This window comes from Canis lupus, chromosome 18 (assembly GCF_048164855.1).
Source record: "Canis lupus baileyi chromosome 18, mCanLup2.hap1, whole genome shotgun sequence".
NCBI classification, from domain to species: Eukaryota; Metazoa; Chordata; class Mammalia; order Carnivora; family Canidae; genus Canis; species Canis lupus.
In genome coordinates, this window is record NC_132855.1 from 46787275 (window position 1) to 46801775 (window position 14501).

At 33.3% G+C, this 14501-nt stretch overlaps 1 protein-coding gene across 30 annotated transcripts in view; it reads right to left on the reverse strand.

Moving 5' to 3' along the window:
- The window catches only part of ADAM22 (ADAM metallopeptidase domain 22), a 224622-nt gene that overhangs the window by 19053 nt on the left and 191068 nt on the right, over positions 1-14501 (reverse strand). For 13 of the 30 annotated variants that reach the window (XR_012011081.1, XM_072784293.1, XM_072784299.1 and 10 more), the window contains 5 exons: positions 14410-14500; positions 10954-10971; positions 3836-4030; positions 1397-1497; positions 985-1051 (listed from right to left, as the gene is read on the reverse strand). Coding sequence is in view for 29 of the 30 variants with exons in the window: in XM_072784293.1 (XP_072640394.1) it covers positions 985-1051; positions 1397-1497; positions 3836-4030; positions 10954-10971; positions 14410-14500 (472 nt within the window). In the remaining variant the exon portion in view is untranslated. Of the gene's footprint in view, positions 1-21; positions 810-984; positions 1052-1396; positions 1498-3835; positions 4031-10953; positions 10972-14409; position 14501 lie in introns of those variants that run through there. The other 17 variants (XM_072784304.1, XM_072784309.1, XM_072784311.1 and 14 more) reach the window with 4 other exon arrangements.

Below are 14501 nucleotides of genomic sequence, written 5' to 3' on the forward strand. Positions count from 1 at the left end.
TATGATGGAAAAGCTAACATAAGTTTCTGACAAGCAGTTAACAAACACCTGCTATTCAGATTTTTTAAGTATTAAGGCATGAAGAGGCAATAGTGATCCTGAAAACAATAACTAGCACTGCAATGAGAAAGAAGTTTTAAAAAAATTTAGGTAGGTCAAAAAAGTATGGTTAATTAAAACCTGGTGGCAAGGTCAGAAGGATACCGAGGGTGTGTTTTATTCCTGGACATGAGATAAAGGTTTGAGGAAGCTTGGTTTTGCTGTACTTTCTTAAGTGAAGAAACAAAAAAAGCATGGTGTTTACCTCATTAGGAATAATTTAAATGTAACTTCTGATCCCACCCTCCACCCTCTGCTTAAAAAAAAATAATGTGTGGCTATCATTTAAAACAGATAGTGTTGCATTTAGTGACAATGATTCCCTTAAAGAGCAAGTTTTGTAAGTGCCCTTTTAAATGTCCTCAGAAGGAAGATTTAAAAGGGAAACGTATTCCATTAGTCTGAGAGAATGCTTAGATTGCAGCCATGAAGCTCTTGGAGCGGTGGTGTCACACTGTGAGCAGTATCATGCTCTGGGACAGTGGGAACTTTCCCTTGATGCTTCTAGGCTGTGTGAACATTGGGAAGAGGAAGGGTGATCCCTCTGAAATGGCTGGACCCCAGGTGATGAGAAGAAAGGAATGTTATCAAAATTCCCTTCAAAAGGAACCAAGACACCACAATGGCAGGTTACTGGAGGGAAAAGCCTGCAGCAAGGGTGTGACCCCTGCTGTCAGTGAACATTGGTATGGGCACAGTTGCGGAGATGCCTATGTAAAAGAGAAAAGCCATGGTTAATTTTAAAACGGCAAAAAGGAATTAAAAAGACAAAACCAAGACCAGAGGCATGGTTTCTACAGTTCTTTGATGATCTCGTTAATTAACTTTGCACACTAATTGCACAGGACCTTGGAATGCCTTTTTCCATTAGAGGTTTAGACTTACTCAGTTGAATTAGACCGAGGTCTAAATCTTTTGCCTCTGATTTTCTTTCTGTTGCCTCCCAGGTTACCTGAAAAAGACGGTTTATGGCTAGATTTGAATATAAATAAACAATTGCCGTATGTCATCACCAGGTATTTCATGTGGTGTACTTCCAGCCCCTCCCAGAAGAGAGGGCTGTAGAGTACTACTGTACAGCCTTCTCAATTTGTCCTGTGCACCAGTGCTACTGAATCCCATCATTTCCCATCCAAGAAAAAAGAACGGGGCTCTTATAATAAATGCCCTCTTCTCTGTTGGGAGAAGAACTAAAGAGCAAAAAGAAAAGAACAAATCTTTACAACCAAGAACCATAAAACACTGAATTTGGGTTGTGCAAAAAGATGCACTAGCTATTCAGAATGCTGCCCTATACCTTGCCAAGAGTTACTTCGAGGTCGTCCGTTTTCACAGATGTCTGAAATATGTTTTGTGTCTGGAATCCTTTCACTCCAAGAATGAGAAAGCCCATTTGACCTGAAATTAAAAATGTATACGTACTGTTCAAAAATATAATCAAGTGTTATTTAGTTTTAAAATCAGTAAGCAAAATCTCTAAGCATTACTGTGCATTAAATAAATCAAGAAAGAAAAAAATCTGAAATGAAAGAATGAAGAGAACATGAAAGTCTTCATGAAGAAGGCAGAATTACACAACATTCAATTTAAGAAAAGTCAAATACAATGGAACCCCATTACAATAGTTTACAATTGAAAAGTATCAGCATACAGTATGGGCCAATTACATTCCCAACAACCACAGATAGCAAATTCGCTTCATATTTCAGTTATATAATTGGAGTAGAAGAGTTATAATGGGGTCCCACTATAAATGTTTCTTAATTGTAAAGCAATGGTTTTCATTCAAATATTATGAGAACATGGACTTCCAAGAGATTTCACTAAGATCTGTCCAATTGAACCTGGTCAACCTTTATCAAAGTAATATTTAGGTTTTTTTTTTTTAAACAATAAAACTATATTTGAGAATTGGCATTTTCTCCAAAAATATGGCTGGCCCAAAATGTAGTATGTTAGTTAACTGCTCAATAACCAAACTGAATCAAATGTTTATCATGGAAGCGTCTCTCACAAAGCCCATGTACCATTAAGCCCTTGTGCTATTTGTGCCCTGCCATCTTAAATATTCTACAAAAAGCAAAGTTTATACACATACCTGTACCACATACGAAAAGTATTTTGACAAACTACATGTATTTAGGAGCCACATAATTTGATATCATTTTTAACTGCTTAAAAGTTATAACCCATTTTTCTAAAATCTAGGAATGATTCAAATCAGCATTTTAAGTTCTTGAGGAACTTGAGAAAATATTTAAAATCTTTCCCACACATCAATCCAGTTAATTGCTAATAATGTCTATTTTAAAAGGAGCCTTCTACTGATGAATGAAAATAAATGGAACTCAGCACAATTATAACATATTAATTCCTCAGGTTAGGAGTTTTACAACAGAATTTGCTAATTATAGAATGAATCCTATTTTCTGCAGAAGAACAAAAAGAATCTGCTGGAATTCATTGATTTTTCTACCTTTTTCTTGTGATAATTTAAAATTAAATATTTAATTTAAGGTTAAATTAAAGATTAAATATTTGACCTTTTTCTCATGTTAATTTAAATATTTGACCAAGAAAATATTTATATATGGAACCTAGATAATCTTATTTTCTTAGCCAAAAAAAACCCCTCAGTAATTTAAAAGAATAAAAATTTTTGAAAATCCTTCTACAGATCTATACTCCTTGTGCAAAAACTACTTTTGCTCTAAGCTGTTATCTGAGTAAAAACAATCCTTCATGCATAAGACAGTTCCACATAAAGAAGGGTTCCCAGATCTACTGATCCTTTCTTTTCTCCTTTGTGATTGCTTACAGAGTGAGATCCATTGCAGAATTTTTACATATGATTCACTCTATGTAGAATTCCAGAAGAGATTACGAAATTCCCCTTCAGTCTACACGGTACCTACTCTGCCCAAGGCAATCAAATCTTTTGTACTGGGTTATCAAATCTTCTTTTTCTATACATTACATCTCTATTAACAATTTTAAAGAAACTCTTCCACAGGAATATTTTAGCTTTCTTCCAATGTGAATGTAGGTTTCATTTCCTAAAACATTCCAACTATTTATTTCTTCTACCAGTTTATTTTATTAAGCAGTTATAAAGCATGCAGAATTTTAACTGGTCTTATACACCTTAAGATCTTGGAACAAAAATATAACATCAAGGTTTCAAACATAAATATTATATTAACCCCACTTGTCCTATTATAAAATTCAGGCAAATATTAAATATACTTAATTTTGCAACCAAGCTCTAAATTATAAAGTCTAGATAGAAATAATCATTCCAGGAATAAAAGGCAAAATCATAATATTCAAATATACGATTCACAGAGAAGCAATCTTTTTTTCACAGCAAGCTTAGCTTTGGTATATTTAAAATCTTAAAATATTCAACGCAGCATTTATAGTACCATTTTAACAACTGCTTTACTGAAGCATGACAGTAACCTTTTTCTTTGACTACCCAACATGACATAAAGCTCACCATTTAAAATATTATAAAATACTATGTATAGTTTCTTAAGCCATATAAGAGCAAGATTGAAAAACCCTAGGATTTCTATATAGATTTAGGATTGTTATTTGTTTGGTTTAATTTTGGTTCAATTTCTGGCCTGATTTAACAAGTGGTTTTGAGCATATGGCATTTGGAAGCATAGTAATCAAAGAACAAAGGATACTATTTTTTAACATTCAAGAAAGAAGGAAGAAGTAATCAAACCTGCTGCAAAATAATGAAATGTTCTGACTAATGGAATAATGTGTGATGGAACAGGTAGAAATCTGAAAATGCGACAGAAAAGCAGACCTCTTCTTAGAACTAGATGCTGAGTTTGTGCTGACTCCGGGAGGAATGTCGCTATAAAAAGAGTCGCCATCTCCAGGCTTTTTTACATAATCTCCCTGGGGTAACTGTCTAAGGCATAATAAACATTTCAGAGTCAGAAAACAAGACACACACATGAACACAGACATATACAAATATTATTTTAGGAAAAAAGTGGTAGGGATAATGATCTACATGAATCAAATCTGTAACGACATGTAAGATTATTAATAAATGTGACAAGTTAAAGTCATTCTAACTTGTAGAGGTCAGAAATGCAATCACTGAAGTCTATACAGTCTGGATGGATAAAGCCTTGCTTCAGGGGAAAAATATGGAAAGATGAGGTTTTTCATCGTAACTTTATTATACTTGGAGATGTTGACGGAAGTTTAGACTTAAAAAAAAATGGTGCTGAAGGAGACATGTTGGGACAAACAGTCCTTGCCCCAAATAAGGCATAATTCTTTCACTGTGGCTGGCCAATAAACTATTTATGAATTCTAACCATTATATAATGTAACCTTAAGACCAATTAAGTCTTAAAATAACTGATTTCTAAGCAATTTTCTATAAATTAATCCAAATAAATTCTTATTGGAGTAATCTGTTGCAGCTTCATTGTTCATTTAGGAGAAATATGAAGCTGAAAGAGAGTCAAACACCAAGCAAAAATGTAATTCTACAACTGCACAGAAGAATATGTAAAGGGAGATCATTTAGCACAAGGAAGAAGGGGTTGAAATAAAACCTGAATTCTTGTTGAGACTATAGGAAGACAGTTGCTGGGTGACCTCAGTTCTCTATCTCCACAGTAGAAGGAACACCACAAAGGATGATCTGTTTAATCTGTACTATTACTGACCCCATGGGCTCTGATTTTGAATTGGCAAAGATTGCAACAGATTTTTATCACTTTCCCTAAGGAAGCAGTGTAGAAAACTCAGTGATGGACCACCTTGTCAACTTCAATAGCTAATATGATCATCTGCCAATGCCTGGCCCCCAAAGAGCCACCTGCATCCAAAATTTGATTCAGTTCCATTCGGTACTGTTGTGGGAGGTGCCACAAACCGGTGCTGGATTGAGAATTTTAAACAAATTTTTCAATTTCAATAGGCCTCTAACAAAGGCCAAATTTGCTAACTCCTTTTTCTACTTAGTTTTTCCTTAGTTTCCATGCTTACCTTGGTTACTTGCTGATGCTAAATTCTATCTTAAAAAATGCCACTTTCAGATGTTTGTTTCCTTGTACCAGTTTCCATTCTGTTTGAAATGTTAACAATACTTGGTCATTCCTTCTTTTGAATGACTCAATACCTCTTTCACATTATTTCAATCCTATGTAATTACACATAGCCCCAAATCTAAAAAAATTTTTCAATTCACTGAAGCACATATATTAATTTGTGTGATCCTCCCCTTTGAAGAAAGTCAAATTTCTCGTTTGATCTATAAGACTAATTTTACCTAGAACCCTGTGATATGTATTCTTTCAAAATATTTTTAAACCCTTAAGTGGCTTCCGCTCATAACTAACTTTTTTCTTTTTCCCAGTATATTATGAAATATTCATTTTATATAAAAAATAATACAATTTCCCCAAATTCATAGTGTTAATACAGGACAAATCCTATATATTGTTATGGAAGAGATCTTTAATCTCTGGAATCACATTTCCTGCCTTGCCTCCCATGAGTCCAATATTCTATCAATGCTTGAAAAACAAATGATCTCAAGAAACTCAGAGTTCCATATGTCATTTCAGGGAGGAAACTTTCCTTTCAGATCATGTTAATATTTATAAAAGAATGCCAAAGATGGGACACCTGGGTGGCTCAGCGGTTGAGCACATCTGCCTTTGGTTCAGGGTGTGATCCCAGGAGCTGGGATCAAGTCCCACATTGGGCTTCCTGTGAGAAGCCTGCATCTCCCTCTGCCTAGGTCTCTGCCTCTCTCTTTCTGTGTCTCTCATGAACAAATAAATAAACCTCTAAAAAAATAAAAATAAAAAGAATGCCAAAGAATATCTCATCAACATCACATTTCCAACAATATAATCTATGGTTAACAAATCCTTTCTCATTATTACCTTTAATGATAATCTGTGTAAGCTGATGAGATATGCCTCACTAAATTCAAATTAAACAAAGACAGGTTCCAACTACACTTGACCTTTCTATTAATCTATCTCCCAAATTACCTTCTCTTTATGTGGTTCTGGCATTTGCGTATTTACCAAAGGCTCACTTGGCTGATGCTGCAGGCTTAAAGAGACTACCTCTCATGATGGATGGGCCTAGTTTTGTTGTTGGTTTTGTTTTTTTAAAACTATGAACATTTTACCATTCCTTCAGTGTAATTTCTCTGCAGTGCATGATCATGTTTTACACAATGCACAAAAGTCCTAAATGCTAAACATAATATAAACTGTGGGCTTCAGTCAAGGGGTTGGAAGGGAGTTCAAATTCAATGAGCTTCTGGGGCATGGCTTTATTTTTATCATGATGGGCAGATTAGGTTCTTAGCTATCGTTAATTAGACTCTAAAATACAGAAACTAGTTTGCATTCTCCTTAAAATTCCATAAGGAATGGATTTAACTTTCTTCACATAGTAAATAAATAAAAATATCAATGACAGATTAAGAATTTTGTTAAAGATCTCTTAAGAATAATTATTTAACATTCTTCACTGTCCAGAAATGTACCTCTTTTTCAATATCTATTGCAGATTATAATGAAGTTATTTCTTCTTGTTTAACCTTTAGTGAAGATAAAGACTATCAGGTCCCCATAATCAATAAAATAACATTTCATCATTGGTTATATAAGATCATAAATGACTAAGTGATCCTTTAAAGTTTTTTTAATTGAATTTATTTTTCTAGTCTTTATGGCTTTCTTCTTAAATTTTGCTTGTTTCATGGAATTTTGAATCAAGAAGTGATTACTACATTAGGTGCCCTACTGGTGCCAAGTTTTGTCATGGGATCATTACCTCATATTTCCGACATTATATGCAAATATTGTAGACACGCACATGAATTTTTGTAAATAATGACCAAAAGATAATAAAAAGTTATTTAACTGAATTCTTTTTCCTCAGAAAGGAACTCTGTTATGATGGAAATCTGGTCTTTCCTTAAAGGGTCCAATGAATATTAATATAAATTAATATTTTTATTATATATTAAATTATATTTATACTTACATAAAATGTATATATTTAACTTTAATCCTTACACAGACTTAAAATGAGAATAAAATGAAAAAAAATAAGTCTTAACCTTAATGCTAAAGGAGGCATTTCTCCAATGCTTTGCTGGTGTCTGTCTGATATTAGAATTATTTACTGTTTTAAGAATATTGTGTAATGTGTACCAAGTCACACTGACAGATGCATGAATATCACTTAAATAATAATATAAAAACAAACTAACATAGTTTTGAAAAAAAGGAGGGAGGGAGGTTCACAAGCAGAAAATAGACTGGCTAAAACAGGTGAGAGAGAAAAGAAATGGGAAAGTGGGTTTCTGCTTAAGGTAGAGATAAGAAGATATGATCTTATTTATTCTATTTCACATTAATCATAATGTATGTTCATTTCAGACAAAAAATATTTCAGCTGAATATGGATGTTTTATAAATCCAAGGTCAAATTAATGTTTTCTTACTCTATTGCTACTTGCAAACCTATCTGAAAACTAAAGCTCAAACCTGTAAATCTTGTTACAAAGTATACAGCAGTTCAGGTGCCTGGCTGGCTCAGTTGGTGAAGCATGAGACTCCTGATCTCGGGTTGTAAGCTGCAGCCCCATGTTGGGTATACGGATTGCTTAAAAATAAAATCTTAAAAAAAAAAATACAGAGTATACAGCTGCTAGATCCTAAAGCAATTATGCTAAAATATAAATGATAGCATCAACTGAAAATATTATGAAAGTCTTCTTTCCTGAAGATTCTAAAGAAAAAGAAGAATAGCCATCCTTTCTAGTAACTACATGATTAATAAAAACGCTCCATGGTTCCTATGTTACATGGTTCAATGCTTCATAAGGTACCACTGGAAGATATAAGGTGATACCATTCAAAAAAAAAAAGTGATACCATTCATGCATGGGGTACTGCCTCTACTGTGCCCAGAATAGGACTTCTCTTTTTATCAAGCACTTTGTAAACAAAAAGAAAACAAAACAAGTGGTTTGCTTCTTGTCTTCTTGCAGACTTGCAATTAAACCTATCATGCCAAGTTATCAAGCTCCTTCACAGAATTACTTGCCTGACTTCTCCAATAATTTGAAAGTTACACCTAATGGCATTTGAGCCATTATATCAGTAAGAATCTGATAACTGGCTACATGTTTAATACAGCCTTGCATTTAATATCAAAGGTAACCTTCCACCAGGTCCACCAATATGTGTGGGCCTCATTCATGTCAATGAATGCTTCCTTTCTCTTTGAGACCAAACACATCCACCTCCTTCATTTGAAGATTAGAGAAACACAGAGTCTTCAGAGACCACACACTAATAACTTCCCTTACTATGATGCTTTACAGATTACAAAGAGCTTTATCTGATTTTAAAGTTAAGTAATTTCCCAAGAAATCATATCCTAGCAAGTGATTTTCTGATTCCTTGTCACTTGGTCCTCCCACTATGGAACCTCAAAGGAAAACCTTTAAATTTAAAGATAAAGACAACTCAAAATTCTTATTTCTATTCGTAGCATCCTTTGGAACTGAACACATCTCTATCTGAACATCTGAAAATACTTTTATTAAGACTATACATTTCTGAATGCATGCTTTGGTCCATTGGCCTTACCACCTGCTCTATAACCGATATATATTCTTAAAAAGGAAAATCCTTCAGAAATTTATACATTCACAGGGCATCTGGGTGGCTCAGTTGGTTAAGCATCTGCCTTCAGCTCAGGTCATGTTCCCAGGGACTTGGAATGGAGTCCTGCATGGGGCTCCCTGCTTAGTGAGGAGCTCGATTCTCCCCCTCTCTCTGCCATTCCCCAGCTTGTACTCCTCTGACTCTTCCTATCTCTCTATCAAATAAATAAAATCTTAAAAAAAAAGAAATTTATACATGATTTGCTGATCTAAAGTCCATTATTTGCTACTTCTCCGTTTTGAGAATTATTATACAAGTATAAGATTCATTAGCTATGGACAAGGGCAAAAATAAATAAATACTGTAATGAAATATATCAAAATACACAAAATAAATCTGTCGAAGACATGACTCTCTCAAAATATGAACTAGATTCCAAAAGAGTAACCAGGTTGATAAAATGATGATACAGTAATATCAAGAGGCATGAAATTATATCAGACACATAAAGGAAACAACGCAAAAATGTTCTCAACTGTACCTATGCAGATATTGAGTTAAAATAAGAAGTTGGTACACAGTTTAACATATTAATAATTTTTATAGTACTCCAGGTGAGAACGTGTCTTAGAGCACTGTTTTAGGTTTGCTTATGTTACACATGTGACATTTCACTTTCCTTTTTATATGTCAGAAATATTAAATTACCTTATAGCCTTAGTTGCTACGGCAATGGCTGAGTCATCAATATTTGATCTTATTAGTCTAATTTTATTTTTCATTGGAGAAAGCCACCAAACTTAGATTTTTTGATATAACCGATCAAATTCTACCCAAGAGAAAACTTATATGATTCCAGCTCTTCTCCAGTGGTTCTAAACACAAGAGTTTTAAACATATCAAAAAGAAATCTAGTTTTTTTTAAACTTAACTAATTTTGTCTTAGATTTATTTTTTCCATTAATGATAAGTTATTTAGTTTCCCCAGAGCTAGATGAATATTTTCTAATATCTATGTTAACTGTCTAAGATTTCAGTTAATTCCCTATGAGCACATTTAGAGAGACTGAAGACACTTATGCCTAAAGTCTTACAGGAATTTTTTTTTTTTTTTTTTTTTTAGGGATTTTTAAATTACAACATGGAATGAAACAGAAGAATAAAGTTCAAAATTTTAATTTGTGAAAAAATGAAAGCTGGTTGGGGCCTAAAAAACTGTTATGTTTATTAAATTTTATTCTCAATCTGCCTGACATTTAACGGAACAGTGGGGAAAGTTAAGTGCGTACGAATCTGCACAGATATCTTGAGAACAAAACTAGTACTCTATGAGGTGCAAGATCTGGTCTTCCAGGATATTTTAATGTTTTGTGTCAGTAGCTAAGAGCATTAATAATTGTTTAAATGTGAAAAGTGTAGGGAATATCTCAATATGGGCGTTTTTATAAATCCACATGAATGCTCTGTATATCTTTTTATGCTGTTGTTAAACATAGATTTTAATGTTATGATGAAGTGGGTGTCTGATTTCATGGGCTTTTTATTTAAAAAAAAAGAAGTACACCAGACAATCTGAGATTCCAATAATGCAAATTATTTCCTTACCTATGCAATTACCTAATCAGTACAACAATATTTTCTTATGCAGAGGTAAACAGGTCCATTAAATACCAGGACATTCTCCTCATCCCAACACTGTGCCCATATACATTTTATCATTTATGAGTGGAAGTTATTAATATAACAGTAACAAAAAATAAATTCCTTCAGAAAGTACTAGGCAATAAGATTGCTCAAAAGATGAAGAAAAGCCAATTATATAAACATGAGTGATGCCCTAACATAGAGGAAGTTTGTTTTAGATGGGGAAAAAACTCATTTCCATTTATATTACCATAAAAGTAACACAAGTAACTTCTATTATTATGGTATTGTTGGATGAAAGAACCATTAAAATTAAATAATGATATGTCTATGTTAAAATGCTACATCCCACAGCTCCGTTATTAAAATTATCCTTTCAAGGTCATGAGAAACAAGGTTGCTATATGATCACTACAGCAGAGTAACAAAGTCAGCATGATTTATAATTGCATGTATGAATTCCAAGGATGCTAGTAGGATTTAAACCTTTCAGTTATGTGTTCAGATTATTCTCATCACATACCTCTGTTCTCGATAATTTCTTTTCATGGACAAGAAGAAAAGGGAAAAAAAGAAGAATTAGTTACCTATAGAAGTATATTCAGAGAGAGCAGTAAACATGAAAGCTCTAGCATTCGCTGAAAGGTCTCCACTAGAGGATTTTGAATTGTAAAACTAAAATGTGGAATACAAACACAATCACACACACATACACATACACACACACACACACACACACACACCTCTTTCTCTCCTTCATCTTTGTGATACCAAAGGGTTAGTGACAATATTTTCAAATAACTATTTTTAATAGCATAAATAAGCTTCAGTTACTTAAGAATATCTGTTTTTACAATATCAATTGTACCATATTAAACCTTTAGTTAGTAAAGTTCTAAAGTCAATTCTTATTCAAGTTACTTATTTAAATTAACCCCTTTCATAGAAATAAAAATCATAATTCATTCCTTCTGGAATATATACCTCAAACTAAAGCTCTTCCTAAGAATTTCAAATAGGAAGATATGATTGGACACTAGGACATCTTATTTCATCATGGATGATATAGTAGAGAATTAATTCACAACTTTTAGGGACCTTGTAAGTTATCACTACTTCCTGAAATTTTACACTGGAAATACTTCTTTCAAAGCTTAGTCTCTGTTTTCCATTTGGCCATACACCAAAACAAAATTACAGTTTTAAAACAAACTGCTATTAAACAAAAGTGTATTCTAGAGGGTGCAGTAGTAAGGCATCAGTGACTTTTAGCTTACAACTCAAAAGGCTTCATTTCTAATTTTCTATCATGACCTAGGTAAGTGCGAATATTTCGAAGACATGTTAGAAAGGTCCAGTAACTTAGTGGGCTTCCTTCCCAGATCAAGGATGTTTCCGTATCGATATTATTTGTACTTACCCTGTAAGTATCTTAATTTAATGATGAGCTCATGAGAGTGAAAGTGCCAATTTGTAACTTAACATTTTTCATACTTGAAACCATAAGGCGGGGGAGGGAATAAGCCTCAGAATCTTTCTATTCAGTATGTTTTACTTTTTACTCCCTCAGTCTGATGACCCGACTGGTCCATCAGGTCCAAATAAGTATTCCTCACTCCCTATTCCTGCCATTCCCTTAGTCCAAGACTTGGAGAAGGGGTAGAAAGCTTAAAAGGAAAGATTAATGAGGAAATGAATTCTCAGCTCCTAAATCCATTTTTGAATTTCAAATAGAACATGAAATTCATGAATTTAATTCCTGTAATAAAACTTCTACATTCTCATTCTATTCTTAAACATATTCTGAATAAGTTTAGTAGCATTAAAACTTCCATAATTTAGGTTCAAATTATTTACAAAGAGGATACTGTATGAATACGATTTTTGTCTTTTTCCTTAATGAATATGCAGAGAACATATATTCAGAAGTGAAAAAAATAGTGAAATCTTAAAAGAATTTCATAAAAATAAGAAATAAGTACAGAAAGAAGTACTTAAATTCTACTTAAAACAAATGGATACAGGTAATATATTATTAGCAAGAGAAGTTTAGATTTCATATTTTCTGAAATGTAATTTTTTCCAAGATTACAAAAACATGAAATACCAATTTGCATCAGCAGGTGGTAGAAAATCACACAAAACAAAACTAATAATTTTGCCTTCCTTTTTTCACATGACCAATGAAACCACTGAGCTACTTCAAAAGAGCAAAGCTTGTGATGGCAATTACCACACAGATCTTAAATCAGGGAAGTCAAGGAAATAGTGTGACTCCAAGATGGGGCTAATTCACCTGAGGTATGAAGCAAGATCAAATGATAAATATTCAGAAAAGCCTTTCTTTCAGACATGTAATTTTATAACTCCAAATGTTCTGATGAAATTGACTCATGCAAATAGAAATATACAATATAGTTAATGGCCTATACATCAAAGAGGCCCCTAGGTATTGAGCATCTATGAGCTGGTACACGACGAAGTACTCATTTAATCAAGACAAAGCTTTCCTACTGTGCTGTGCCTTCCTTTGCTGTCTGATGCTGTAGTTACTATGTTATGCTAAACTTTCCTGTCTATGCTGTCTGTGTTATTTGTTAATATAGCCTTCCACAAACACCAATGGATATTTTAATGCTTTCAGCATACAAAATTTATCTTGACAGTAAGCTAACTGCTCTCTCTTTTCTGCCAAAGAAACTCTTTCAGGTTTTTGACTTCACAACAAGCAACAGCCATATACACTTTCAAAGAAATTTCCTTCAATTGAGTTGGTTTAAGACCATGTCAGGTAATAATAATAATAATAATAATAACAACATCATATAATTATATAGTGCCAGTCTATAGAAAGGTGTTGGTGTAATTTGAAGCCTAAAATATTCTAATTCTCTATTCTTTCAGTGAAGTAAGTCTAGCCCATAGTGGGGGGGGGGGATGCTATAAAATGGGGTAATGGCCAGAATTTCTAGAAAAAATTGCAGGCCCTTCAAATGGAAAGAAACACCCAGGCCTAGGAGTACTGACACATCGTTATCAGAGATCAGCAGAACAATGATTTTAAGTTGAAATGTTAAACAGAACTTAATGTTCAACATATTTAAGTTTCAATTATTAAACTTACGTAAAATACTTGGATACTAAGGAAATTTTTTTACATTATAAGATTGAAGTACTTTAAAAGGAAACCAAACATATTAAATATATAAGTTTGGAACGTTTGAAGTCATCTACTTAGCTAAAATGTTCAAGGGGATTCAGTATTTAAATGTTACATAATTTGTAACTTTTTAAAATTCATAAATAAGAATCAAAAACTGATACACTGAATTTGAAGCTTAAGAGTTACATATTAAAAGTTGTAACTTACAGTTGATTCCTAATTTGAACAAATTAAATCTATGAACAGTATTTTCTTCACAAACACCCAATATTTAACCAATAATAGTGCCTCCCTCATACTGAGTGTGAAGATAAAGAAGTTTTGCCTCTGGCACGATGTAGGGCCATAGTAAGTAGACACAGATATGCCTCTGCTGTTCTTATTGATAACTGACGTTATCACTGCTGTTGTTACTAAAACGTTATGCTCCCTACATGACTGCCTTGCCTAGATTTCTGGGTATGGGTTTAAGTGACAAGAGCCTGTGTCACTAAAGAGCAAATCCACACAGCCTAGTGTAAGACATGATTTAGATTGATTTTACCTCACATAATGGTCTTAAAACAATATAACAGAAGGGAGTTATCTTTTAGAATTGAAGGGAATTATCTCAAAATCTAAGAAAATAAAATATTATTATTACCTCTAATCATGCCAAGAATAATCACTGTTTGCATGTTGAACCAGACTGATTTTTACCGCAGGTATATTTATCCAATAACACAAAACTTTCCAGGTGCTTAATTCATTTAGACAAAATGTCTTAAAGTTTTAAAGTTTATTTCAATAGTAATAATATTGAGACGTTTCACTTACTTATAACCCCATGCAGTTATTCCTAATATGAGGGCCAGCACTAAAATGGTGCCAGCGATTATGCCTATTATGATATTGGTACCAGCAACACC